The sequence below is a fragment of the Tachyglossus aculeatus genome, chromosome 22 (assembly GCF_015852505.1).
Source record: "Tachyglossus aculeatus isolate mTacAcu1 chromosome 22, mTacAcu1.pri, whole genome shotgun sequence".
NCBI classification, from domain to species: domain Eukaryota; kingdom Metazoa; phylum Chordata; class Mammalia; order Monotremata; family Tachyglossidae; genus Tachyglossus; species Tachyglossus aculeatus.
In genome coordinates this window covers 48937725-48964013 of record NC_052087.1, presented here as the reverse complement: position 1 = coordinate 48964013, position 26289 = coordinate 48937725, and the positions used below count along the sequence as shown (strand labels likewise).

The 26289-nt window shown below is 54.5% G+C and overlaps 1 protein-coding gene across 1 annotated transcript; it reads left to right on the top strand.

The window, feature by feature from the left end:
• The first annotated feature begins 5526 nt into the window (after positions 1 to 5526).
• On the top strand, positions 5527 to 24408 carry SYVN1 (synoviolin 1). The gene is made up of 15 exons (XM_038764859.1): positions 5527 to 5605; positions 17045 to 17193; positions 17297 to 17389; positions 17464 to 17616; positions 17709 to 17757; positions 18718 to 18821; positions 18953 to 19079; positions 19178 to 19277; positions 19366 to 19431; positions 19517 to 19633; positions 19732 to 19892; positions 22575 to 22919; positions 23009 to 23195; positions 23291 to 23436; positions 23524 to 24408. The coding sequence occupies exons 2-15, from the start codon at positions 17062 to 17064 to the stop codon at positions 23631 to 23633; spliced, it is 1890 nt and encodes a 629-aa protein (XP_038620787.1). The 5' UTR covers positions 5527 to 5605; positions 17045 to 17061; the 3' UTR covers positions 23634 to 24408.
• The last annotated feature ends 1881 nt before the right edge of the window (positions 24409 to 26289 follow it).

The following is a 26289-nucleotide window of genomic DNA, read 5'->3' as shown; positions in this document are numbered from 1 at the left end:
TTACTGTGTGCAGAGCACTGGACTAAGCGCTTGGGAAGTACAAGTTGGCAACATGTAGAGACGGTCCCTACCCAACAGTGGGCTCACAGTCTAGGAGGGGGAGACAGACAACAAAACAAAACAGATGAACAAAATAAAATAAATAGAATAAGTATATACAAGAAAAATAAATAGAGTAATAAATATGTACATTCATTCAATCATATTTATTGAGCGCTTACTGTGTGCAGAACACTGGACTAAGCACTTGGGAAGTCCAAGTTGGCAACATCTAGAGACGGTCCCTACCCGACAGCGGGCTCACAGGTTAGAAGGGTGAGACGGGCAACAGAACAAAACATATTAACAAAATAAAATAAATAGAATAAATATGTACAAATAAAATAAATAGAGTAATAAATCCATACAAACATATATACATATATACAGGTGGTGTGGGGAAGGGAAGGAGGTAAGGCAGAGGGGATGAGGAGGGGGAGCTCTCAGTAGGGCTTTGAAGGGAATTATTCCCTTCAAATAAGGGAAGTATTGAGCGCTTCCTGTGTGCAGAGCACTGTGCTAAGCGCTCGGGAAGTCCAAGTTGGCAACATCTAGAGACGGTCCCTACCCAACAGCAGGCTCACAGGCTAGAAGGGGGAGACAGAGAACAAAACAAAACATATTAACAAAATAAAATAAATAGAATAAATATGTACAAATAAAATAAATAAATAGAGTAATAAATCCATACAAACATATATACATATATACAGGTGCTGTGGGGAAGGGAAGGAGGTAAGGCAGAGGGGATGAGGAGGTGGAGGAGGGTGAGCTCTCAGTAGGGCTTTGAAGGGAATTATTCCCTTCAAATAAGGGAAGTATTGAGCGCTTACTGTGTGCAGAGCACTGTGCTAAGCGCTCGGGAAGTCCAAGTTGGCAACATCTAGAGACGGTCCCTACCCAACAGCGGGCTCACAGTCTAGAAGGGGGAGACAGAAAACAAAACAAAACATATTAACAAAATAAAATAAATAGAATAAATATGTACAAATAAAATAGAGTAATAAATCCGTACAAACATATATCCATATATACAGGTGCTGTGGGGAGGGGAAGGGGGTAAGGTGGGGGGGATGGAGAGGGGGAGAAGGGGGAGAGGAAGGAGGGGGCTCAGTCTGGGAGGAGGGGGCTCAGTCCGCGCTTACTATGTGCGAAGCACTGTTCTAAGGGCTGGGGGGGGGATACAAGGTGATCAGGTTGTCCCACGTGGGGCTCACAGTCTTCATCCCCATTTTACAGATGTGGTCACTGAGGCCCAGAGAAGTGAAGTGACTTGTCCAAAGTCACACAGCTGACAAGTGGTGGAGCTAGGATTAGAACCCACAACCTTTGACTCCCAAGTCCGGGGTCTTTCCACTGAGCCACGCTGCTTCTACCTACTTCCCCTCCCCACAGCTCTTGCCTTTATTTGTACAGATTTATTACTCTATTTATTTTACCTGTACAGATTTATTACTCTATTTTATTAATGATGTGCCCATAGCTCTAATTCTATTTATTCTGATAGCATTGACATCTGTCTTCTTTTTATTTTGCTGTCTGGCTCCCCCCTTCTAGACTGTGAGCCCATCGTTGGGTAGGGACCGTCCCTATATGTGCCAACTTGTACTTCCCAAGCGCTTAGTACAGTGCTCTGCACACAGTAAGCGCTCAATAAATACGATTGAATGAATGAATGAAGCCCGGGCTCTTTCCACTGAGTCACGCTGCTTCTCAGTGCCAGGTCTGCTTGGCTCTGCCCTGTGGGATGCTCATTCATTCATTCATTCATTCATTCATCCATTCATTCATTTAATCAATCAATCAATCAATCAATCGTATTTATTGAGCGCTCACTGTGTGCGGAGCACTGTTCTAAGCGCTTGGGAAGTACAAATCGGCAACAGAGACAATCCCTGCCCACACCGGCCTTACAGTCTAGAAGGGAGGAGACAGATATCAAAACAAGTTAATGGTAAACAAGTACATTTATTTATTTATGAATAGAATTATAGATGTAATAATAATAATAATAATAATAATGGTGGTATTTGCTAAGCGCTCACTATGTGCCAAGCACTGTTCTAAGCGCTGGGACAGATACAAGTTAATGGTTGCCCCATTGAAGTCTGTGGGGCTCACAGACTTAAATCCCCATTTTCCAGATGAGGGGACTGAGGCCCAGGGAAGTGAAGTGACTCGCCCAGTCACCCAGCTGACAATCAATCAATCAATCAATCAATCAATCGTATTTATTGAGCGCTGACTGTGTGCAGAGCACTGGACTAAGCGCTTGGGAAGTACAAATTGGCAACATATAGAGACAGTCCCTACCCAACAGTGGGCTCACAGTCTAGAAGGGGGAGACAGAACAAAATCAAACATATTAACAAAATAAAATAAATAGAATAGATATGTACAAGTAAAATAAATAAATAAATAGAGTAATAAATCCGTACAAACATATATACAGATATACAGGTGCTGTGGGGAAGGGAAGGAGGTAAGGCAGGGGGGATGGAGAGGGGGAGGAGGGGGAGAGGAAGTGGTGCAGTCGGGATTAGAACCCAGGACCTCTGAGTCCCAAGCCCGGGCTCTTTCCACTGAGCCACGCTGCTTCTCCAATACATTCATTTATAGACAAATACACCAATATAAATAAATATAATATGTCGATATCAATATCAAAAAATATATAAATAGGTTCTTTCCAGTAAGCGACGCTGTTTCTTCAATATATACATATATAGACATATACACCAATATAAATAAATATAATATATCGATATCAATATCGATAATATATAAATAAGTAGAGCCCGGGCTTGGGAGTCAGAGGTCGTGGGTTCTAATTCCGCCTCCGCCACATGTCAGCTGTGGGACTTTGCACAAGTCGCTTCACTTCTCGCTTCAGGAGAAGCAGCGTGGCTCAGTGGAAAGAGCCCGGGCTTTAGAGTCAGAGGTCATGGGTTCAAATCCCGGCTCTGCCACTTGTCAGCTGGGTGACTTTGGGCAAGTCACTTCACTTCTCTGGGCCTCAGTGACCTCATCTGGAAAATGGGGATGAAGACTATGAGCCCCCCGTGGGACAACCTGATCACCTTGTAACCGCCCAGCGCTTAGAACAGTGCTTTGCACATAGTAAGCGCTTAATAAATGCCATTATTATCATTATTATTATTCTCTGTGCCTCAGTGACCTCATCTGTAAAATGGGGATTAAGACTGTGAGCCCCCCGTGGGACAACCTGATCACCTTGTATCCCCCCCAGCGCTTAGAACAGTGCTTTGCACATAGTAAACGCTTAATAAATGCCATTACTATTATTATTATTCTCTGGGCCTCAGTTCCCTCATCTGTAAAATGGGGATGAAGACTGTGAGCCCCCCGTGGGACAACCTGATTGCCTTGTATCATCCCCAGCGCTTAGAACAGTGCTTGGCACATAGTAAGCGCTTAATAAATGCCATTACTATTATTATTATTCTCTGGACCTCAGTTCCCTCATCTGTAAAATGGGGATGAAGACTGAGCCCCACGTGGGACCACCTGATCATCCTGTAGCCTCCCCAGCGCTTAGAGCAGGGCTTGGCACATAGTAAGTGCTTAATAAATGCCATTATTATTATTATTATCATCATTCTCTGGGCCTCAGTTCCCTCATCTGTAAAATGGGGATGAAGACTGTGAGCCCCACGTGGGATAACCTGATCACCTTGTAAACCCCCAGCGCTTAGAACAGTGCTTTGCACATAGTAAGCGCTTCATAAATCCTATTTTTATTATTATTATTCTCTGGGCCTCAGTTCCCTCATCTGTCAAATGGGGGTGAAGACTGTGAGCCCCAGGTGGGACAACCTGATCACCTTGTAACCCCCCAGCGCTTAGAACAGTGCTTTGCACATAGTAAGCGCTTAAGAAATGCCATTATTATTATTATTCTCTGGGACTCAGTTCCCTTATCTGCAAAATGGGGATGGAGATTGTGAGCCTCCCGTGGGACAACCTGATCGCCTTGTATCCTCCCCAGCGCTTAGAACGGTGCTTTGCACATAGTAAGCGCTTAATAAATGCCATTATTATTATTTTATTATTATTATTATTCTCTGGGCCTCAGTTCCCTCATCTGTAAAATGGGGATAAAGACTGTGCGCCCCCCGTGGGACAACCTGATCATCTTGGAGCTTCCCCAGCGCTTAGAGCAGGGCTTGGCACATAGTAAGCGTTTAACAGAGACCAACGTCATCATTATTGTTATTTTGAATCCCGGCTCCGCCCCCGCCAACAGATGACGGGATCCTCCCCCGTGCCCCCATTGGCCGGCCGGATCAGAGTTTATGATTGGTCCGCGGGGTCCTCCCTCGTACCCCCATTGGCCGGCCGGATCAAACTTTATGATTGGTCCGCGTGGTTCTTCCCCTTGCCCTCATTGGGCGGCCGGATCAAACTTGATGATTGGTCAGCGCGGGTCCTCTCCTGTGCCCCCATTGGCCGGCCGGATTAAACTCTATGATTGGTCCGCGCGGGGTCCTCCCTCGTGCCCCCATTGGGCGGCCGGATCAAACTTTATGATTGGTCCGCGCGGGGTCCTGCCCCGTGCCCCCATTGGCCGGCCGGATCAGACTTTATGATTGGTCCGCGTGGTTCTCCACCGTGCCCCCGTTGGCCGGCCGGATCAAACTTTATGATTGGTCCGCGCGGGGTCCTCCCCCGTGCCCCCATTGGGCGGCCGGATCAAACTTTATGATTGGTCCGCGTGGTTCTCCACCGTTTCCCCCATTGGCCGGCCGGATCAAACTTTATGATTGGTCCGCGTGGTTCTCCACCGTACCCCCATTGGGCGGCCGGATCGAGCGTTTTGATTGGTCCGCGGGGGGGTCTTCCCCCATGCCCCCATTAGGCAGCCGGATCAAATTTTATGATTGGTCCGCGTTCCTCTGCCCCGACCAATCCCCGGCGGCCACGGGGACCCACCTCACTCCACCAAACTCCCGTTGCGGGGTGGGGGGGGAGTGGGACCCGTGTAGCCTGAAACGCGGCAGTCCGTCATCTCCCAAAGACACCAACGTGATCTACAACGGTATTTCTCCCACGCCATTTTTCAGTTGTCCCCTTACTCTCCATGCATCCAAGTTCGGTTGGTGTTTAAAGCCCCTTTCTTTCGTCATCCCCCCCTTCCCCGAGTGGTCGGGGCGGCGGGCTGTACCACTGTCCCTGACCCCCCCCCCCCCGAAGACCCGCCGCTTCTCCGCTTGGTTCGGTCCGCGCGGGCGCTACCATCTCCGGCGGGGACGCGGGGGGGGACGGAAACGTGTGCGGTCGCCCTTTGACCCCGTAGGGGGTCGCCCTTTGACCCGCCCCGTTAGGATCCCGTCCGTGCCGGGGCCCGGAAGGGGGGCGGGGGGCGGCGGGGCGGGTCAAAGGGCGCGGGGGGCGCGCGCCGTGCTATTGGTACGGTCCGGACCCCCCCACACACCCCACCCCGTGGTGGCGGCGGCGGAAGTGAGGTGTCTGCGGGTGGCAGTTCCGGTGTGGGCCGCTGGGAGTCGCCGAGCCGAGCCGAGTCGAGTCGAGCCGGGGGCTCCGGGTGAGTGACGGCCCCGGGCCGGGGGGCGGGGGGTCAGGGGTCACGGGGGCGACGGACCCGGCAGAGGATTCTGGGAAATGGTGCTGGGGGCCCGGGGGGGGGGGTCCGGGGGAGTGTGACAGGACGGTCTGGGGGGGGGCGGGGGGAGAGTTTAGGGGGTGACTGTTGTTTAGGCTGTGAGCCCCCTGTCGGGTAGGGACCGGCTCTAGATGGTGTCAACTTGGACTTCCCAAGCGCTTAGTACAGTGCTCTCCAAAAGCGCTCAATAAATACGATTGATTGATTAGGGGGGAGAGTCTGGGGGGAGGGGAGAGTTTAGATGGGAGGGGAGGGTTGGGGGGAGGTGAGAATCTGGGGGGAGGGGAGGGGGAGGGCGAGGGGAGGAGAGGGCCTGGGGCGGGGGGGGGGGGAGAGAGTCTGGTCAGGGGGAGGGAGGGAGGGAAGGGGCTGGGGAGGGGGAGGGAAGAGTCTGGGGGAGCAGGGGAGGGGAGAGGAGAGTGTGGGGGGGTGAGGAAAAGTGGGGGGGGGAGGGGAGAGTTTGGGGGGAGGAAAAGTGGGGTGAGGGGAGGGTCTGGTCAGGGGGAGGGAGGGAAGGGTCTGGGGGGTGAGGGGAGGGGCTGGGGAGGGGAGGGAAGGGGCTGGGGGGGGGAAGTTTGGGGGGGAGGGGCTGGGCGGTTGAGGGAAGAATCTGGACGGTGAGGGGAGGGGCTGGGGAGGGGGACGGAAGAGTCTGGGGGGGGTGAGCTTATGGGGGAGGGAAAAGTCTGGAGAGGGGAGGGGAAGAGAGTCGGGTGTGTGAGGGGAGGGAAGAGTCTTGGGGGCGTGAGGGGAGGGCCTAGGGGTGGGGAGGAGAGAGTGTGGGGGAGCAGGGGAGGAATGAATAATAATAATAATGGTGGTATTTGTTAAGCGCTTACTATGTGCAATGCACTGTTCTAAGCGCTGGTGGGGGGGATACGAGGTGATCAGGTTGTCCCACGGGGGGCTCACAGTCTTCATCCCCATTTTACAGATGAGGGAACTGAGGCCCAGAGAAGTGAAGTGACTTGCCCAAGGTCACACGGCTGACAAGTGGCGGAGCCGGGATTCGAACCCATGACCTCTGACTCCCAAGCCCGGGCTCTTTCCACTGAGCTACGCTGCTTCTCTGAATGAAGGAAGGAGGGCGGTTTTCAGGGAAGCTGATTTTGTGCCTCCACCCCCCCCCCCCCTCCCCCGGACCCACTTTCCCTGCTCCCCCGGACCCACTTTCCCTGCTCCCCCACTCAGTGGGTCTCAGTGGAGAGAGCCCGGGCTTTGGAGTCCGAGGTCAGGGGGCCAAATGCCGGCCCCGCCAGCTGTCAGCTGGGTGACTTTGGGCGAGTCGCTTCGCTTCTCTGAGCCGCAGTGACCTCATCTGGAAAACGGGGATCGATCAGTCGTATTTATTGAGCACGTACCGTGTGCAGAGCACTGGGCTAAGCGCTTGGGAAGTCCAAGTCGGCAACATCTAGAGACGGTCCCTACCCAACGGCGGGCTCACAGTCTAGAAGGGGGAGACAGAGAACAAAACCAAACATACTAACGAAATAAAATAAATAGAATAGATATGTACAAGTAAAATAGAGTAATAAATCCGTATAAACATATACACATATAGACAGGTGCTGTGGGGAAGGGAAGGAGGCAAGATGGGGGGGATGCAGGGGGGGAGAGAAAGGAAGGGGCTGAGTGTGGGAAGGCCTCCTGGAGGAGGTGAGCTCTCAGTAGGGCCTTGAATCAATCAATCAATCAATCGTATTTATTGAGCGCTTACTATGTGCAGAGCACTGTACTAAGCGCTTGGGAAGTACAAATTGGCATCACAAGGGAGGAAGAGAGCGAGCTTGGCGGATGGGCAGAGGGATTGGGGGCATTCCAGGCCCGGGGGGTGACGTGGGCCGGGGGTCGATGGCGGGACGGGCGAGAATGAGGTACAGTGAGGAGGTGAGCGGTGGCAGAGGAGAGGAGGGTGCGGGCTGGGCTGGAGAAGAAGAGAAGGGAGGGGAGGGAGGAGGGGGCAAGGGGATGGATGGATAGACAGCCTGGAAGCCGATTAAAGACTGTGAGCCCCACATGGGACAACCGGATCAGCTTGTATCCTCCCCAGCGCTTAGAACAGTGCTTTGCACATAGTAATCGCTTAACAAATGCCATCATCATCAGGGGAGGGTTGGAGGGTGTGGGGAGGGTCTGGGGGATGAGGGAAGAGTTTGGGGGTGAGGGGAGAATGTGGGGAGGGGGAGGGGAGGGTCTGGGGGGGTGAGGGAAGGGTCTGGGGGGGTGAGGGGAGGGTCTGGGGGGGTGAGGGGAGAGTCTAGGGGTGGTGAGGAGAGAGTCTGGGGGAGCAGGGAAGGATTGAAGGCAGGAGGGCTGTTTTCAGGGAAGCTGATTTTCTGCTCTATTTTATTTTGTTAGTATGTTTGGTTTTGTTCTCTGTCTCCCCCTTCTAGACTGTGAGCCCGCTGTTGGGCAGGGACTGTCTCTATACGTTGCCAGCTTGTACTTCCCAAGCGGTTAGTACAGTGCTGTGCACACAGTAAGCGCTCAATAAATACGATTGATTGATTGATTGATTGATTGCTCCGGAACCCCAGCAAGGGTCAGGAACAAAAGTAGGGGTTGGATTTGTTAAGCCTTTACTCTGCTAGGCGCCGGGGGAGAGACGGTACGGTCCCGTCCATCACGGTCCCTGGTCCCTTCACGGGAGGGGGGTGGGCGTTTCGTTCCCATCTTACAAACACATCAGCTGTTCCACCTTGGCCTCTTTCCAGCTCAGGTATTAGCCAGCCACGGGGTCTGCTCCCCCCCTCACCAAATAATAATAATAATAATGGCATTTATTAAGCGCTTACTATGTGCAAAGCACTGTTCTAAGCGCTGGGGAGGTTACAGGGTGATCAGGTGGTCCCACAGCCTTCATCCCCATTTTGCAGATAAGGAGAACTGAGGCACGAAGAAGTGTAACGGGCCGCCCAAGAAGGCGGGGCTGGGATTAGAATCCAGGTCTCCCGGGCACTTTCCCGCTGCTTCTCCAAGGGGGAGGTGGGAGAACACACCAAGATGCAGTTGGGGAAGCCAAAATAATAAGAATAATAATGATGATGATGATGGCATTTATTAAAGCGCTTACTATGTGCACCGTTCTAAGCGCTGGATCTAGAGCAGATGGGCAAATTTGTTGCCGATTTGTCCTTCCCAAACTCTTAGTCCAGTGCTGTGCGCATAGGAAGCGCTCCATTCATTCATTGTCGTATTTATTGAGCGCTGACTGTGTGCAGAGCACTGGACTAAGCGCTTGGGAAGTCCAAGTCGGCAACATCTAGAGACGGTCCCTACCCAACAGCGGGCTCACAGTCTAGAAGGGGGAGACGGACAACAAAACAAAACATATTAACAAGATAAAAGAAATAGAATAGTAAATAACCATGTATTAAGTGTTTGCCGTGGGTTGTACGTCCAAATCTGGAATTTATTTATTTGACTGGGCGCTTGTGGCGGGGGAATGTCACGGTTTATGGTTGTATTGTACTTCCCTAGGCGCTTAATACAGTGCACTGTGCACTGTAAGTGCTGACGGAGTCTCTCTGATTGGTAAATTTGTTGTTCCCCTGCCTGATTTCCCATCAGGTCCGTGGGCTCGTCCTGATGGCATTTTTATTTTAATGGCGTTCGTTCAGCGCTTAGTATGCGCCAGGCACTGTTCTAAGCGGTTCAGGGGTAGAGAGAGGGTCATTCAGTCATTCAGTCGTATTTATTGAGCGCTTACTGTGTGCAGAGCACCGTACTAAGCGCTTGGGAAGTACAGTATGATTGAACAAATGAAAGGGTAGGGTGATGCCAATTTGTACTTCCCAAGCGCTTAGTACAGTGCTCTGCACATAGTAAGCGCTCAATAAATACGACTGATTGATTGATTGATTGATAGGGTGGGTGAGAGCCCTCTCCGTCGCTTCCCCTGGCGTCCTCCCCGGCCGTCTCGGGGCGGAGAGACTGGGGTTCCGGCCTGCCCCCCACCCCGTCTCTATACTGGGGGGCGGCCGAGTCACTTCTCTGGGCCTCAGTTCCCTCATCTGTCAAATGGGGATGAAGACTGTGAGCCCCCCGTGGGACAACCTGATCACCTTGTATCCTCCCCAGCGCTTGGAACAGTGCTTTGCACGTAATAAGCGCTTAATAAATGCCATCATTATTATTATTATTATCCATTCATTCATTCAGTTGTATTTATTGAGCACTTACTGTGTGCAGAGCACTGGACTAAGCGCTTGGGAAGTACAAATTGGCAACATAATCCTTGTTATTATCCTTGCCTAAGAGTCAGTCAGGCAGTCAATCGTATTTTTTGAGCCCTTGCCACGCGCGGAGCGCTGAACTAAGCACCGCGGAGAGTGCAATGGAACAATCTAACAGATACGTTCCCTGCCCCCAAGAAGGTTACAATCAATCAATCAATCGTATTTATTGAGCGCTTACTGTGTGCAGAGCACTGGACTAAGCACTTGGGAAGTACAAGTTGGCAACATCTAGAGACGGTCCCTACCCAGCAGTGGGTTCACAGTCTAGAAGGGGGAGACAGAGAACAAAACCAAGCATATTAACAAAATAAAATAAATAGAATAGATATGTACAAGTAAAATAGAGTAATAAATACGTACAAACATATATACAGGTATATGTATATATACAGGTGTGTGTGTGTATATATATACATATATATATATATATATATATATATATATATATATATAAAAGGTGCTGTATGAAGCAGTGTGGCCTAATGGATAGAGCCCACGCCCGGGAGTCAGAGGACCTGGGTTCTAACGCCACCTCATTTATTCAGTCGTATTTATTGAGCGCTTACTGTGTGCAGAGCACTGGACTAAGCGCTTAGTACGGTGCTCTGCACAGAAGTGCTTGGGAAATACAAATCGGCAGCATATAGAGACGGCCCGGCCCCTCCTCGTCGCCGCCAGGAGAAGCCAGAAATGTCGGTTTCCAGAAACACGGGGCCGGGCCGGCCCGCTGCCTTCCAGGAGGGGAAGGGAAGGGGAGGTAGAGGCCGCCCTTCAATCAATCAATCAATCGTATTTATTGAGCGCTTACTGTGTGCAGAGCACTGTACTAAGCGCTTGGGAAGTCCGAGTTGGCAACATATAGAGACGGTCCCGACCCAACAATCAATCAATCAATCGTATTTATTGAGCGCTTACTGTGTGCAGAGCACTGTACTAAGCGCTTGGGAAGTACAAGCTGGCAACGTATAGAGACAGTCCCTACCCAACAATCAATCAATCGTATTTATTGAGCGCTTACTGTGTGCAGAGCACTGTACTAGGTGCTTGGGAAGTACAAGCTGGCAACATCTAGAGACAGTCCCTACCCAACAGTGGGCTAACAATCTAGAAGGGGGAGACAGAGAACAAAACCAAACATACTAACAAAATAAAATAAATAGAACAGATATGTACAAGTAAAATAGAGTAATAAATATGTACAGACATATATCCATATATACAGGTGCTGTGGGGAAGGGAAGGAAGTAAGGTGGGGGGGGATGGAGAGGGGGACGAGGGGGAGAGGAAGGAAGGGGCTCAGGGTGGGAAGGCCTCCTGGAGGAGGTGAGCTCTCAGTAGGGCCTTGAAGGGAGGAAGAGAGCGAGCTTGGCGGATGCGCGGAGAGGGGGCATTCCAGGCCAGGGGAGGACGTGGGCCAGGGGTCGATGGCGGGACGGGGAAGAACGAGGCCTCATGCCCACCGGTGGCATTGGGGGCAGGCCCCGGAACCCCGGCTCCTCCCCCGGAAAGCTTTGCCACATCAGCGGTTCCTCCTTGGCCTCTTTCCAGCTCCGGTGTCAACCGACCCCGGGGGCTGCCCCCCTCCCCCCCAAAATAATAATAATGATGATGGCATTTATTAAGCGCTTACTATGTGCAAAGCACTGTTCTAAGCGCTGGGGATGTTACAAGGTGATCAGGTTGTCCCACAGCCTTCACCCCCATTTTCCAGATGAGGTCACTGAGGCCCAGAGAAGAGACTTGCCGAAAGTCACCCAGCCGACAATTGGCGGAGCCGGGATTTGAACCTGTGACCTCTGACCCCAAAGCCCGGGCTCTTTCCACTGAGCCACTAAGCGCTTACTATGTGCCAAGCACTGTTGTACATATCTATTCTATTCATTTTATTTTGTTAATCTGTTTTGCTTTGTTGTCTGTCTCCCCCTTCTAGACTGTGAGCTCGGTGTTGGGTAGGGACCGTCTCTAGATGTTGCCAACTTGTACTTCCCAAGCGCTTAGTACAGTGCTCTGCACACAGTAAGCGCTCAGTAAATACGATTGACTGATTGATTACTATGTGCCAAGCACTGTTGTAAGCGCTGGGGTAGATACGAGGTCACCAGGTTGTCCCCCGTCGGGCTCACAGACTTCATCCCCATTTTCCAGATGGGGTAACTGAGGCCAATGAAGTGACTTTCCCAAGGTCACACTGCTGACCAGTGGCAGAGGCGGGATTAGAACCCACGACCTCCAACTCCCAAGCCCCGGGCTCTTTCCACTGAGCCACTAAGCGCTTACTGTGTGCCAAGCGCTGTTGTAAGCGCTGGGGTAGATACGAGGTCACCAGTCTGTCCCCCGTGGGGCTCACAGACTTCACCCCCATTTTCCAGATGGGGTAACTGAGGCCCAGCGAAGTGACTGTCCCGAGGTCACACTGCTGACAGGTGGCAGAGGCGGGATTAGAACCCACGACCTCCGACTCCCGAGCCCCGGGCTCTTTCCACTGAGCCACTAAGCGCCGTTGTAAGCGCTGGGGTAGATACGAGGTCACCAGGCTGTCCCCCGTGGGGCTCACAGACTTCATCCCCATTTTCCAGATGGGGTAACTGAGGCCCAGCGAAGTGACTTTCCCAAGGTCACAGTGCTGACAAGTGGCAGAGGCGGAATTAGAACCCACAACCTCCGACTCCCGAGCCCCGGGCTCTTTCCACTGAGCCACTAAGCGCTTACTACGTGCCAAACGCTGGGGTAGATACGAGGTCACCAGGCTGTCCCCCGTGGGGCTCACAGACTTCACCCCCATTTTCCAGATGGGGTAACTGAGGCCCAGCGAAGTGACTTTCCCAAGGTCACACTGCTGACAGGTGGCAGGGGCAGGATTAGAACCCACGACCTTCGACTTCCGAGCCCTGGGCTCTTTCCACTGAGCCACTAAGCGCTTATTACGTGCCAAGCGCTGGGGTAGATACGAGGTCACCAGGTTGTCCCCCATGGGGCTCACAGACTTCACCCCCATTTTCCAGATGGGGTAACTGAGGCCCAGTGAAGTGACTTTCCCAAGGTCACACTGCTGACAAGTGGCAGAGGCGGGATTAGAACCCACGACCTCCAACTCCCAAGGCCCGGACTCTTTCCACTGAGCCCCGCTGCTTGTCCCCGGACGCCCATCGCGTTGGAGGGGTTGAGTACGGCGGTTTCTCAGGCCGGGGTGGGGGGCTGCGGGGGCATTGAGCCCTCCCGCCCTTCTTCCCCGCCCCTGCAACCCAACACGGGGGTCCGGAGAAGCAGCGCGGCTCAGTGGAAAGAGCCCGGGCTTTGGAGTCAGCGGTCACGGGTTCAAATCCTGACTCCGCCAACTGTCAGCTGGGTGACTTTGGCCGAGTCACTTCACTTCTCTGGGCCTCAGTTCCCCCATCTGTAAAATGGGGATTAAAACTGTGAGCCCCCCGTGGGACAACCTGATTACCTCGGAACCTCCCCAGCGCTTAGAACAGTGCTTTGCACATAGCAAGCGCTTAACAAATACCATCATTATTATTATTACTATTTGGAGTCTTTTAGACTGTGAGCCCACTGTTGGGTAGGGGACTGTCTCTATATATTGCCAATTTGTACTTCCCAAGCGCTTAGTACAGTGCTCTGCACACAGTAAGCGCTCAATAAATACGATTGATTGATGATGATGGAGTCAGAGGTCACGGGTTCAAATCCCGGCTCTGCCAATTGTCAGCTGGGTGACTGGGCAAGTCATTTCACTTCTCTGGGCCTCAGTGATCTCATCTGGAAAATGGAGATGAAGACTGTGAGCCCCCCGTAGGCCAACCTGATTGCCTTGTATCCTCCCCAGTGCTTAGAACAGTGCTTTGCACATAGTAAGCGCCTGATAAATGCCATCATTATTATCTGTGGAGAAGCAGCGCAGCATAGAGCTTGGGCCTGGGAGTCCGAAGGAGCTGGGTTCTAGTCACAGAACCGCCACGTGTCTGCTGTGTGACCTTGGCCCGGGCTTTGGAGCCAGCGGTCACGGGTTCAAATCCCACTCCACCAGCTGTCAGCTGGGTGACTTTGGCCAAGTCACTTCACTTCTCTGGGCTTCAGTTCCCTCCTCTGTAAAACGGGAATGAAGAGCGGGAGCCCCAGGTGGGATGGGGAGTGTGCCCAACCTGACCATCTCTTAGTCCAATGCTCTGCACACAGTAAGTGCTCAATAAGTACGATTGAATGAATGAGTGAACAGTACGGGATTCATTCATTCAATCGTATATTACATATTTACTATTCTATTTTATTTTGTTAATATGTTTTGTTTCGTTGTGTGTCCTCCCCTTCTCGACTGTGAGCCCACTGTTGGGTAGGGACTGCCTCTAGATGTTGCCAACTTGGACTTCCCAAGTGCTTAGTCCGGTGCTCTGCACACAGTAAGCGCTCAATAAATACGATTGAATGAATGGTGTGGGATTCATTCATCCATTCAATCTTACATTACATATTTACTATTCTATTCATTTTATTTTGTTAATATGTTTTGTTGTGTTGTCTGTCCTCCCCTTCTAGACTGTGAGCCCACTGTTGGGTAGGGACCATCTCTAGATGTTGCCAACTTGGACTTCCCAAGTGCTTAGTCCGGTGCTCTGCACACAGTAAGCGCTCAATAAATACGATTGAATGAATGAATGAACAGTGCAGGATTCATTCATTCATTCAATCGTATATTACATATTTACCATTCTATTCATTTTATTTTGTTAATATGTTTTGTTGTGTTGTCTGTCCTCCCCTTCTAGACTGTGAGCCCGCTGTTGGGTAGGGACCATCTCTAGATATTGCCAGCTTGGACTTCCCAAGCGCTTAGTCCGGTGCTGTGCACGCAGTAAGCGCTCAATAAATACGATTGAATGAATGAATAGTGTGGGATTCATTCATCCATTCAATCGGATATTACACATTTACTATTCTATTCATTTTATTTTGTTAATATGTTTTGTTGTCTGTCCTCCCCTTCTAGACTGTGAGCCCGCTGTTGGGTAGGGACCGCCTCAAGATGTTGCCGACTTGGACTTTCCCAAGCACTTAGTCCGGTGCTCTGCACGCAGTAAGCGCTCAATAAATACGATTGAATGAATGAATAGTGTGGGATTCATTCATCCATTCAATCGTATATTACATATTTACTAGTCTATTCATTTTATTTGTCTGCACATAGTAAGCGCTCAATAAATACAATTGATGATGATGATGATGATGATTTTGTTAATATGTTTTGTTGTGTTGTCTGTCCTCCCCTTCTAGACTGTGAGCCCGCTGTTGGGTAGGGACCATCTCTAGATATTGCCAGCTTGGACTTCCCAAGCGCTTAGTCCGGTGCTGTGCACGCAGTAAGCGCTCAATAAATACGATTGAATGAATGAATAGTGTGGGATTCATTCATCCATTCAATCGTATATTACACATTTACTATTCTATTCATTTTATTTTGTTAATATGTTTTGTTGTCTGTCTGCCCCTTCTAGACTGGGAGCCCGCTGTTGGGTAGGGACCGCCTCAAGATGTTGCCGACTTGGACTTTCCCAAGCGCTTAGTCCGGTGCTGTGCACGCAGTAAGCGCTCAATAAATACGATTGAATGAATGAATAGTGTGGGATTCATTCATCCATTCAATCGTATATTACATATTTACTATTCTATTCATTTTATTTTGTTAGTATGTTTGGTTTTGTTCTCTGTCTCCCCCTTTCAGACTGTGAGCCCGCTGTTGGGTAGGGACCGTCTCTCGATGTTGCCAACTTGTACTTCCCAAGCGCTTAGTCCACTGCTCTGCACGCAGTAAGCGCTCAGTAAATACGATTGAATGAATGAATAGTGTGGGATTCATTCATCCATTCAATCGTATATTACATATTTACTAGTCTATTTATTTTATTTTGTTAATATGTTTTGTTTCGTTCTGTGTCCTCCCCTTCTAGACTGTGAGCCTGCTGTTGGGTAGGGACCATCTCTAGATGTTGCCAACTTGGACTTCCCAAGTGCTTAGTACAGTGCTCTGCACACAGTAAGCGCTCAATAAATACGATTGAATGAATGGTGTGGGATTCATTCATCCATTCAATCGTATATTACATATTTACTAGTCTATTCATTTTATTTTGTTAATATGTTTTGTTGTGTTGTCTGTCCTCCCCTTCTAGACTGTGAGCCCGCTGTTGGGTAGGGACCATCTCTAGATATTGCCAGCTTGGACTTCCCAAGCGCTTAGTCCGGTGCTGTGCACGCAGTAAGCGCTCAATAAATACGATTGAATGAATGAATAGTGTGGGATTCATTCATCCATTCAATTGTATATTACACATTTACTATTCTATTCATTTTATTTTGTTAATATGTTTTGTTGTCTGTCCTCCCCTTCTAGACTGTGAGCCCGCTGTTGGGTAGGGACCGCCTCAAGATGTTGCCGACTTGGACTTTCCCAAGCGCTTAGTCCGGTGCTCTGCACGCAGTAAGCGCTCAATAAATACGATTGAATGAATGAATAGTGTGGGATTCATTCATCCATTCAATCGTATATTACATATTTACTAGTCTATTCATTTTATTTTGTTAATATGTTTTGTTGTGTTGTCTGTCCTCCCCTTCTAGACTGTGAGCCCACTGTTGGGTAGGGACCGTCTCTAGATGTTGCCAACTTGGACTTCCCAAGTGCTTAGTCCGGTGCTCTGCACACAGTAAGCGCTCAATAAATACGATTGAATGAATGGTGTGGGATTCATTCATCCATTCAATCGTATATTACATATTTACTAGTCTATTTATTTTATTTTGTTAATATGTTTTGTTTCGTTGTGTGTCCTCCCCTTCTAGACTGTGAGCCTGCTGTTGGGTAGGGACCGTCTCTAGATGTTGCCAACTTGGACTTCCCAAGTGCTTAGTACAGTGCTCTGCACACAGTAAGCGCTCAATAAATACGATTGAACGAACAGCGCTGGGCGCCAAAGAAGCGCTTGAGGAGCCTCACGGTTGTTATTGTCATCGTGATTATCCGCGCGGGGAGCCGTTCCCGTCCAGTGCCCGCTGGGCCACAGCTGCGTTTCCGCCGGGACCGGCCTCCGCCCCCAACCGCGGCCTCCCTCCCTCCCTCCTTCCCCGCCAGGTCTCCGGGCCGGGGCCATGTTCCGCACCGCGGTGATGATGGCGGCCAGCCTGGCGCTGACCGGGGCCGTGGTGGCCCACGCCTATTACCTCAAGCACCAGTTCTACCCGACCGTGGTGTACCTCACCAAGTCCAGCCCCAGCATGGCCGTGAGTCCCGGGGCGGCGGGGCGGCGGGGCGGGCGGGAGCCGTCGCCCTCCGCAACTTGCGGCCGGCGTCCATCCCCCATCCATCCCCCCCGCCGCCCCTCAGGTCCTCTACATCCAGGCCTTCGTCCTCGTCTTCCTCCTGGGCAAGGTGATGGGCAAGGTGTTCTTCGGGCAGCTGCGGGCCGCCGAGATGGAGGTGAGGCGGCGGGGCGGGGGGCCGGGGGGCCGGGGGTCCGGCCGGGCGGGGGTGACCGATTCCCGACCCCGCAGCACCTGCTGGAGCGCTCCTGGTACGCCGTCACCGAGACCTGCCTGGCCTTCACCGTCTTCCGGGACGACTTCAGCCCCCGCTTCGTCGCCCTCTTCACCCTCCTCCTCTTCCTCAAGTGCTTCCACTGGCTGGCCGAGGACCGGGTGGACTTTGTGAGCGGGACCGGGGCGGGAGGGAGGAGCCGGGCCGGCGGGGAGAGAAGGCCCGGGTGTGACGGGCGGGTGTTTGCGCGTGTCCTCCGCAGATGGAGCGTAGCCCCAACATCTCCTGGCTCTTCCACTGCCGCATACTCTGTGAGTGGGGCCGGGGACGGAGGGAGGGTCTCCCCCGGGGGTCCGCAGCTGGGCAGGAAAGATAATCCGAGACGCTCATTTGCCTCCCTCCTGCCGCCCCGTTCCACTCGAGAGCACCCCAACCGTCCGTCCGCCCTCAGCTGCTCCCGGGGGCCTCGCCGTCCCCCCGGGTGTCAGCCGTGACCCGCCCCGGTGTCCGCCCACCTCATCATCATCAATCGTATTTATTGAGCGCTTACTATGTGCAGAGCACTGTACTAAGCGCTTGGGAAGTACAAATTGGCAACATATAGAGACAGTCCCTACCCAACAGTGGGCTCACAGTCTAAAAGGGGGAGACAGAGAACTAAAACAAACATGCTAACAAAATAAAATAAATAGAATAGATATGTACAAATAAAAGAGTAAAAAAATATGTACAAACATATATACATATATACAGGTGCTGTGGGGAAGGGAAGGAGGTAAGATGGGGGGGATGGAGAGGGGGACGAGGGGGAGAGGAAGGAAGGGGCTGAGTGTGGGAAGGCCTCCCGGAGGAGGTGAGCTCTCAGCAGGGCCTTGAAGGGAGGAAGAGAGCGAGCTTGGCGGATGGGCAGAGGGATTGGGGGCATTCCAGGCCCGGGGGAGGACGTGGGCCGGGGGTCGATGGTGGGACGGGCGAGAATGAGGTACGGGGAGGAGATTAGCGGCAGAGGAGCGGAGGGTGCGGGCTGGGCTGGAGAAGGACAGAAGGGAGGTGAGGTAGGAGGGAGCGAGGGGATGGATGGATGGACAGCCTTGAAGCCCAGGGTGAGGAGTTTCTGCCTGATGTGCAGATTGATTGGTAGCCACTGGAGATTTTTGAGGAGGGGAGTGATATGCCCAGAGCGTTTCTGGACAGAGATAATCCGGGCAGCAGCATGAGGTATGGATTGAAGTGGAGAGAGACAGGAGGTACAGGATGCACCTCTCGCGCAGCTCTCATGGTCCTGCTGGCGGGGCTGGACTTCCTGTTCGTCAGTCACGCGTACCACAGCATCCTGACCCGCGGGGCCTCCGTGCAGCTCGTCTTCGGCTTCGAGGTGAGGACCCCCGGCCTCCCGGGCGGCGGAACTTGTACTTCCCAAGCGCTTAGTCCAGTGCTCTGCACACAGTAAGCGCTCAATAAATACGATTGATTGATTGATTGACCCCTTCCTCCCCCGTCCCCCAGTACGCCATCCTGATGACCATGGTCCTCACCGTCTTCATCAAGTACGTGCTGCACTCCGTCGACCTCCAGAGCGAGAACCCGTGGGACAACAAGGCCGTGTACATGCTGTACACGGAGCTCTTCACAGGTGGGGGGACCCCCCCCCCGGCCCCCTCCTCTCCCCGCCGCCGGCCTCCCCCGACTCTCCGGCCGCCCCCACCTCCCTTCCCTTCCTCCTCCCCGCAGGCTTCATCAAGGTCCTGCTGTACATGGCCTTCATGACCATCATGATCAAGGTGCACACGTTCCCCCTGTTTGCCATCCGGCCCATGTACCTGGCCATGAGGTGAGCTCCCGGTCCCGTCCCCCCGCGCCCCCACCGCCCCTCCGAGCCCCCCCAAAGCCCTCCACGGCCCCCCCACCTCTCGTTCCAGGCAGTTCAAGAAAGCGGTCACGGACGCCGTCATGTCCCGCCGGGCCATCCGCAACATGAACACCCTGTGAGTGCCCTCCCGCCTCCCGGCGGCCCCCCTCCCCGTCCCCTCCGGGCGCCCCCCGACCCCCGTGTCGTGGCCCCCGCCCCAGGTACCCGGATGCCACCGCGGAGGAGCTCCAGGCCACGGACAACGTGTGTATCATCTGCCGGGAGGAGATGGTGTCCGGAGCCAAGCGGCTGCCCTGCAATCACATCTTCCACACCAGGTTGGGGCGCGGGGAGGGAGGAGGGGGCCCCCCGCCCGCCCGCCCGCCCGGCCGGAGCCGCTCAGCCTTCCCACCGGCGATGCCCTCCGTGCCCGCAGCTGCCTGCGCTCCTGGTTCCAGCGCCAGCAGACGTGCCCCACATGCCGCATGGACGTCCTGCGGGCATCGCTCCCAGCCCCGTCGCAGCCGCCCCCCGAGCCCCCGGAGCCGGGGCCCCAGGCTCCCCCGCAGCCCCCGCTGCTGCCGCAGCCCCCCAACTGTAAGCCCCCGGCTGGGGAGGGACGGGGCGGGGGATCGGCTCAGGCCTCGGAGTTGGGGGGCTTTAGCTGCTTACGAGAAGCAGGGGGGCTCAGTGGAAAGAGCCCGGGCTCTGGAGTCGGAGGTCAGGGGTTCTAATCCCGGCTCCGCCACTTGTCAGCTGGGTGACTTGGGGCACTTCTCTGGGCCTCAGTTCCCTCATCTGTCAAATGGGGATGAAGACTGTGAGCCCCCCTGTGGGACAGCCTGATCACCTTGTAACCTCCCCAGCGCTTAGAACAGGGCTTGGCACATAGGAAGCGCTTAGTAAATGCCATAGAGAAGCAGCGTGGCTCAGTGGGAAGAGCCCGGGCTCTGGAGTCGGAGGTCAGGGGTTCAAATCCCAGCTCCGCCACTTGTCAGCTGGGTGACTTTGGGCCCGTCACTTCACTGGGCCTCAGTGACCTCATCTGTCAAATGGGGATGAAGACTGTGAGCACCCCCCCGCTGCGGGACAGCCTGATCACCTTGTAACCTCCCCAGCGCTTAGAACAGGGCTTGGCACGTAGGAAGCGCTTAGTAAATGCCATAGAGAAGCAGTGTGGCTCAGTGGGAAGAGCCCGGGCTTTGGAGTCAGAGGTCATGGGGTCAAATCCCAGCTCCGCCATTTGTCAGCTGTGTGACTTTGGACAAGTCACTTCATTTCTCTGAGCCTCAGTGACCTCATCTGTCAAATGGGGATGAAGACTGTGAGCCCCCCCCCGCTGCGGGACAGCCTGATCACCTTGTAACCTCCCCAGCGCTTAGAACAGGGCTTGGCACATAGGAAGCGCTTAGTAAATGCCATAGAGAAGCAGCGTGGCTCAGTGGGAAGAGCCCGGGCTCTGGAGTCAGAGGTCAGGGGTTCTAATCCCGGCTCCGCCACTTGTCAGCTGGGTGACTTGGGGCCCGTCACTTCACTTCTCTGGGCCTCAGTTCCCTCATCTGTCAAATGGGGATGAAGACTGTGAGCCCCCCTGTGGGACAGCCTGATCACCTTGTAACCTCCCCAGCGCTTAGAACAGGGCTTGGCACATAGGAAGCACTTAGTAAATGCCATAGAGAAGCAGCGTGGCTCAGTGGGAAGAGCCCGGGCTCTGGAGTCGGAGGTCAGGGGTTCTAATCCCGGCTCTGCCACTTGTCAGCTGGGTGACTTGGGGCCCGTCACTTCACTTCTCTGGGCCTCAGTGACCTCATCTGTAAAATGGGGATGAAGACTGTGAGCCCTCCCCGTGGGACAGCCTGATCACCTTGTAAACTCCCCAGCGCTTAGAACAGGGCTTGGCACATAGGAAGCGCTTAGTAAATGCCATAGAGAAGCAGCGTGGCTCAGTGGGAAGAGCCCGGGCTCTGGAGTCAGAGGTCAGGGGTTCAAATCCCGGCTCCGCCACTTGTCAGCTGGGTGACTTGGGGCACTTCTCTGGGCCTCAGTTCCCTCATCTGTCAAATGGGGATGAAGACTGTGAGCCCCCCCCCCCCGCTGCGGGACAGCCTGATCACCTTGTAACCTCCCCAGCGCTTAGAACAGGGCTTGGCACATAGGAAGCGCTTAGTAAATGCCATAGAGAAGCAGCGTGGCTCAGTGGGAAGAGCCCGGGCTCTGGAGTCGGAGGTCAGGGGTTCTAATCCCAGCTCCGCCATTTGTCAGCTGTGTGACTTTGGACAAGTCACTTCACTTCTCTGAGCCTCAGTGACCTCATCTGTCAAATGGGGATGAAGACTGTGAGCCCCCCCGTGGGACAGCCTGATCACCTTGTAACCTCCCCAGCGCTTAGAACAGGGCTTGGCACGTAGGAAGCGCTTAGTAAATGCCATAGAGAAGCAGCGTGGCTCAGTGGGAAGAGCCCGGGCTTTGGAGTCAGAGGTCATGGGGTCAAATCCCAGCTCCGCCATTTGTCAGCTGTGTGACTTTGGACAAGTCACTTCATTTCTCTGAGCCTCAGTGACCTCATCTGTCAAATGGGGATGAAGACTGTGAGCCCCCCCCCGCTGCGGGACAGCCTGATCACCTTGTAACCTCCCCAGCGCTTAGAACAGTGCTTGGCACATAGGAAGCGCTTAGTAAATGCCATAGAGAAGCAGCATGGCTCAGTGGAAAGAGCCCAGGCTTTGGAGTCAGAGGTCAGGGGTTCAAATCCCGGCTCCGCCACTTGTCAGCTGGGTGACTTGGGGCCCGTCACTTCACTTCTCTGGGCCCCAGTTCCCTCATCTGTCAAATGGGGATGAAGACTGTGAGCCCCCCCCCCGTGAGATAGCCTGATCACCTTGTAACCTCCCCAGTGCTCAGAACAGTGCTTGGCACATAGGAAGCGCTTAGTAAATGCCATAGAGAAGCAGCGTGGCTCAGTGGCAAGAGCCCGGGCTTTGGAGTCAGAGGCCAGGGGTTCAAATCCCGGCTCCGCCAACTGTCAGCTGGGTGACTTTGGGCCCGTCACTTCTCTGGGCCTCAGTTCCCTCATCTGTCAAGTGGGGATGAAGACTGTGAGCCCCCCCGTGGGACAACCTGATCACCTTGTAACCTCCCCAGCGCTTAGAACAGTGCTTGGCACATAGTAAGCGCTTAACAAATACCATCGTTATTATTATTTAGCTGAGGCCAGGGCTGAGGGGGGGTGGTGGGTCCGTTCTTGCCCTCAGAGTCCTGTCCTCTTCCCTGTCTCTGCAGTCCCCCAAGGCCTCCTGCCTCCCTTCCCTCCGGGCATGTTCCCGCTGTGGCCTCCCATGGGCCCCTTCCCCCCGGTGCCGCCCCCCAGCAACGCCGCCGCCGCCGCCAGCCCCTCCGCCACGGGTGAGCCAGACCCCGGGGGGGTGTCGGGGGGGCCCGGGCCGCCGACCGGCGCCAGGGGGGACTTGGGGGGCCCGGGGTTCCCCGTGGTGACGGCGCGTGCCCGCCCTCCCTCCGCAGCCAGCGCGCCCCGAGCCGGGGGCCCCGCCGGCCCCGAGCAGCCCCCCGCGCCCGGCTTCCCCTTCCCGCCGCCCTGGCTGAGCGTCCCGCTGCCCCCGCCCTTCGGTAAGTGCGGCCCGGGGGGGGAGGCGGCGGGCTCGGGGGGCTTCGGTGGGGGGGCTCGGGTCCCCACGGGCTGCCGCCCCCCGCCTCAGGGTTCCCCCCGATGCCCGTGCCCCCTGCGGGCTTCGCGGGGCTGACGGCCGAGGAGCTGCGGGCCCTGGAGGGCCACGAACGCCAGCACCTGGAGGCCCGGCTGCAGAGCCTGCGCAACATCCACACCTTGCTGGACGCCGCCATGCTGCAGATCAACCAGTACCTCACGGTGCTCGCCTCCCTCGGGTGAGCCCCCCGCCGCGCCGCGAGGCCGGGAGGGGCCCGGGGAGGGAGGCCGGGGCCGCCGGCAACCTCGGTGGCCTCGTCCCTCCCTCCCGTAGCCCCCCGCGGCCCCCGGCACCGCCCAGCCCCACGGAAGCCACCGTCGCCTCCACCTCCTCCAGCGGGCCCAGCTCCGAGGCGGCCACCCCGTCCTCCGCCCCCTCGCCCCCGCCGTCCGAGCCGGCGCCGCCGGCCCCGCACCCCGGTGAGCCGCGTCCCCCGCGGGTGGAGGGCGGGAGGTTGGGGAGGGGGGGGGCCCACCTCACCTCTGACCTCTGGACCGCCGCCGTAGCGTCGGGTGCGGAGCCGGGCGCGGAGGAGGCGGCGGAAGACGGAGAGCCGGACGCGGAGGAGCTCCGCCGCCGTCGGCTGCAGAAGCTGGGGTCTCCCGTCCCCCACTGACCGTGCCCAGCCCCGGCCGGGGGGCCGTCTCCCTCCGCCCCCGGCTCTGGGCGGGAACGGGAGCCCCCTCTACCTCCCGCCCCCACGGCAGCCCGCTCGCTCCCTCAGTGCTCCCCGTGGCCGCCTCCCGGGAGGCCGGAGTCGCCCTCCCGGGCGTCCACGCGCCCGCCGCGGCCTAGGGAAGGGCGGAGGACACGGGGCCCCGGGGCGGCCCGGCCCGCCCGGGTCTCACAGGTGAGCACACGCATCTCAGGGAAACGAGTGCCTGGGCCGGCGAGCGAGGGGGGACCCCCCCGTTGGCCCCCCGGGGTCACCCTAGGACCCGCCCCGGCCCCCGGGTCCGGAAGCCGCGTGTGCGGACGCGGCTCGCGGAAGCGGCCGAGGCCCCCGGACCCCACAGGGCCGCCGCTTCTCGGTCCCCTCCGACGTTCCTTGTCTCGATTTTGGAGGACGGGGTGATTTTGCCGGTGACTCTGACAAAAAGAAGGGTTTGCTTTCGGCCCCCACGCCACTACCTTACTGACCGCCCGCCCCCGGGCAGAAGGAACCGCACAGTTGGTTTTTCCAGGTGAGCGGCAGTTATGCAGTTGCAGGGCTGGGGGTCGGCCCCCCCCACCTCCTCCTTACTCCCCTTCCCCTCCCTCGGTTGTGCATTACAGAGTTTAGGGACAGTTTCGGATTATTTAATTTGTAAATACTGTACAAATTTTAATAGCTTGAATTGTATATACAGCCTCAATTAAAAAGTTGCATTAAAGGTGGTGGCGGATTTATGGCACGGAGTCCCTCGGCTCGTCCCCTTCTCTCGCTTACGGGCCAAGCTGACCCACCTCCCGGCTCCCCGGTCTCCCGTCCTTCCCAAAGTGAAATCATCATCATCATCATCAATCGTATTTATTGAGCGCTTACTATGTGCAGAGCACTGTACTAAGCGCTTGGGAAGCCCAAGTTGGCAACATATAGAGACAGTCCCTACCCAACAGTGGGCTCACAGTCTAAAAGGGGGAGACAGAACAAAACCACACATACTAACAAAATAAAATAGAATAGATATGTACAAATAAAATAGGGTAATAAACATATATACATAGAGTACAAACATATATACATATATACAGGTGCTGTGGGGAAGGGAAGGAGGTAAGATGGGGGGATGGAGAGGGGGGCGAGGGGGAGAGGAAGGGAGGGAATAATAATAAATTATATTTATAATAATTGAATTTATAATTTACAATGAATTTATAATTCATTATAATTTATAATGAATTTATAATAATGAAATAATAATAATGGCATTTGTTAAGCGCTTACTATGTGCAAAGCAATGTTCTAAGCGCCTGGGGGATACAAGGTGATCAGGTTGTCCTGCACAGGGGGGCTCACAGTCACCACCCCCATTTTCCAGATGAGGTAACTGAGGCTCAGAGAAGTTAAGTGACTGGCCCAAGGCCACAGGGCAGATTCGAACCCACGGCCTCCGACTCCAGAGCCCATGCTCTTGAAATGTCCTCTCCCTCAGCTTTTGGCTTTACCCATTTAGCGTGGGTGGCCAAGGAGGGCCTGGGCCCCGGCCGAGAAGGGGGTCCCCGTCACCGCTCCTCCTCCTGTGGGCCGTAAAAAGGCAGATATGGTTGCGTGCTTCGGCAGCGTGGGGGTCTCTGGTGCGTTTATCGTTGTTGGCCCGGGGGGTTTCCAGCCCCAGACGGGGAAACGAGGAGCCGGGGGAGAAGAGGGCCAGTTGCCAGCTGTGTGACTTGGGGCAAGTCACTTCACTTCTCTGGGCCTCAGTTCCCTCATCTGTCAAATGGGGATGAAGACTGGGAGCCCCTCCGTGGGACAACCTGATCACCTTGTAACCCGCCCAGCGCTTAGAATGGTGCTTTGCACGCAATAAGTGCTTAATAAATGCTATCGTTATTATTATTATTATTAAGAGGGAGGGCAGGGAGGGAGGGCGGGGGTCGCCTGAGGAGGTGAGGTACAGAGTGGGGAGGGAGGGAGGGAGTGTTGGGGATCTGGGAAGAGTTGGGTTGTTTCCGGCTTCCCGCCCAGGCAGGCCTAGGCAAAGCTGGGCTCTGCAGCGGGAAAATCCCTCCGGTGAGCCGGACTCTAAGGGAAATGGAAGCGGCTGAGGGGAAAGGGATTCATTCAATCATATTGAGCGCTTACTGTGTGCAGAGCACTGGGCTAAGCGCTTGGGAAGTCCTAGTCGGCAACACCTAGAGACGGTCCCTACCCAACAGCGGGCTCACAGTCCCCCTTTTAGACCGTGAGCCCACTGTTGGGTAGGGACCGTCTCTAGATGTTGCCGACTAGGACTTCCCAAGCGCTTAGTCCAGTGCTCTGCACACAGTAAGCGCTCAATAAATACGATTGATTGATTGATAGAAGGGGGAGACGGACAACAAAACAAAACACATTAACAAAATAAAATAGAATATGGACAGATAAAATACAGTAATAAATACGTACAAACATATATACATATTCACTCATTCATTCAATCGTATTTATTGAGCGCTTACTGTGTGCAGGGCACTGTACTAAGCGCTTGGGAAGTCCAAGTTGGCAACATCTACAGATGGTCCCTACCCAACAGCGGGCTCACAGTCTGGAAGGGGGAGATGGACAACAAAACAAAACATATTAACAAAAT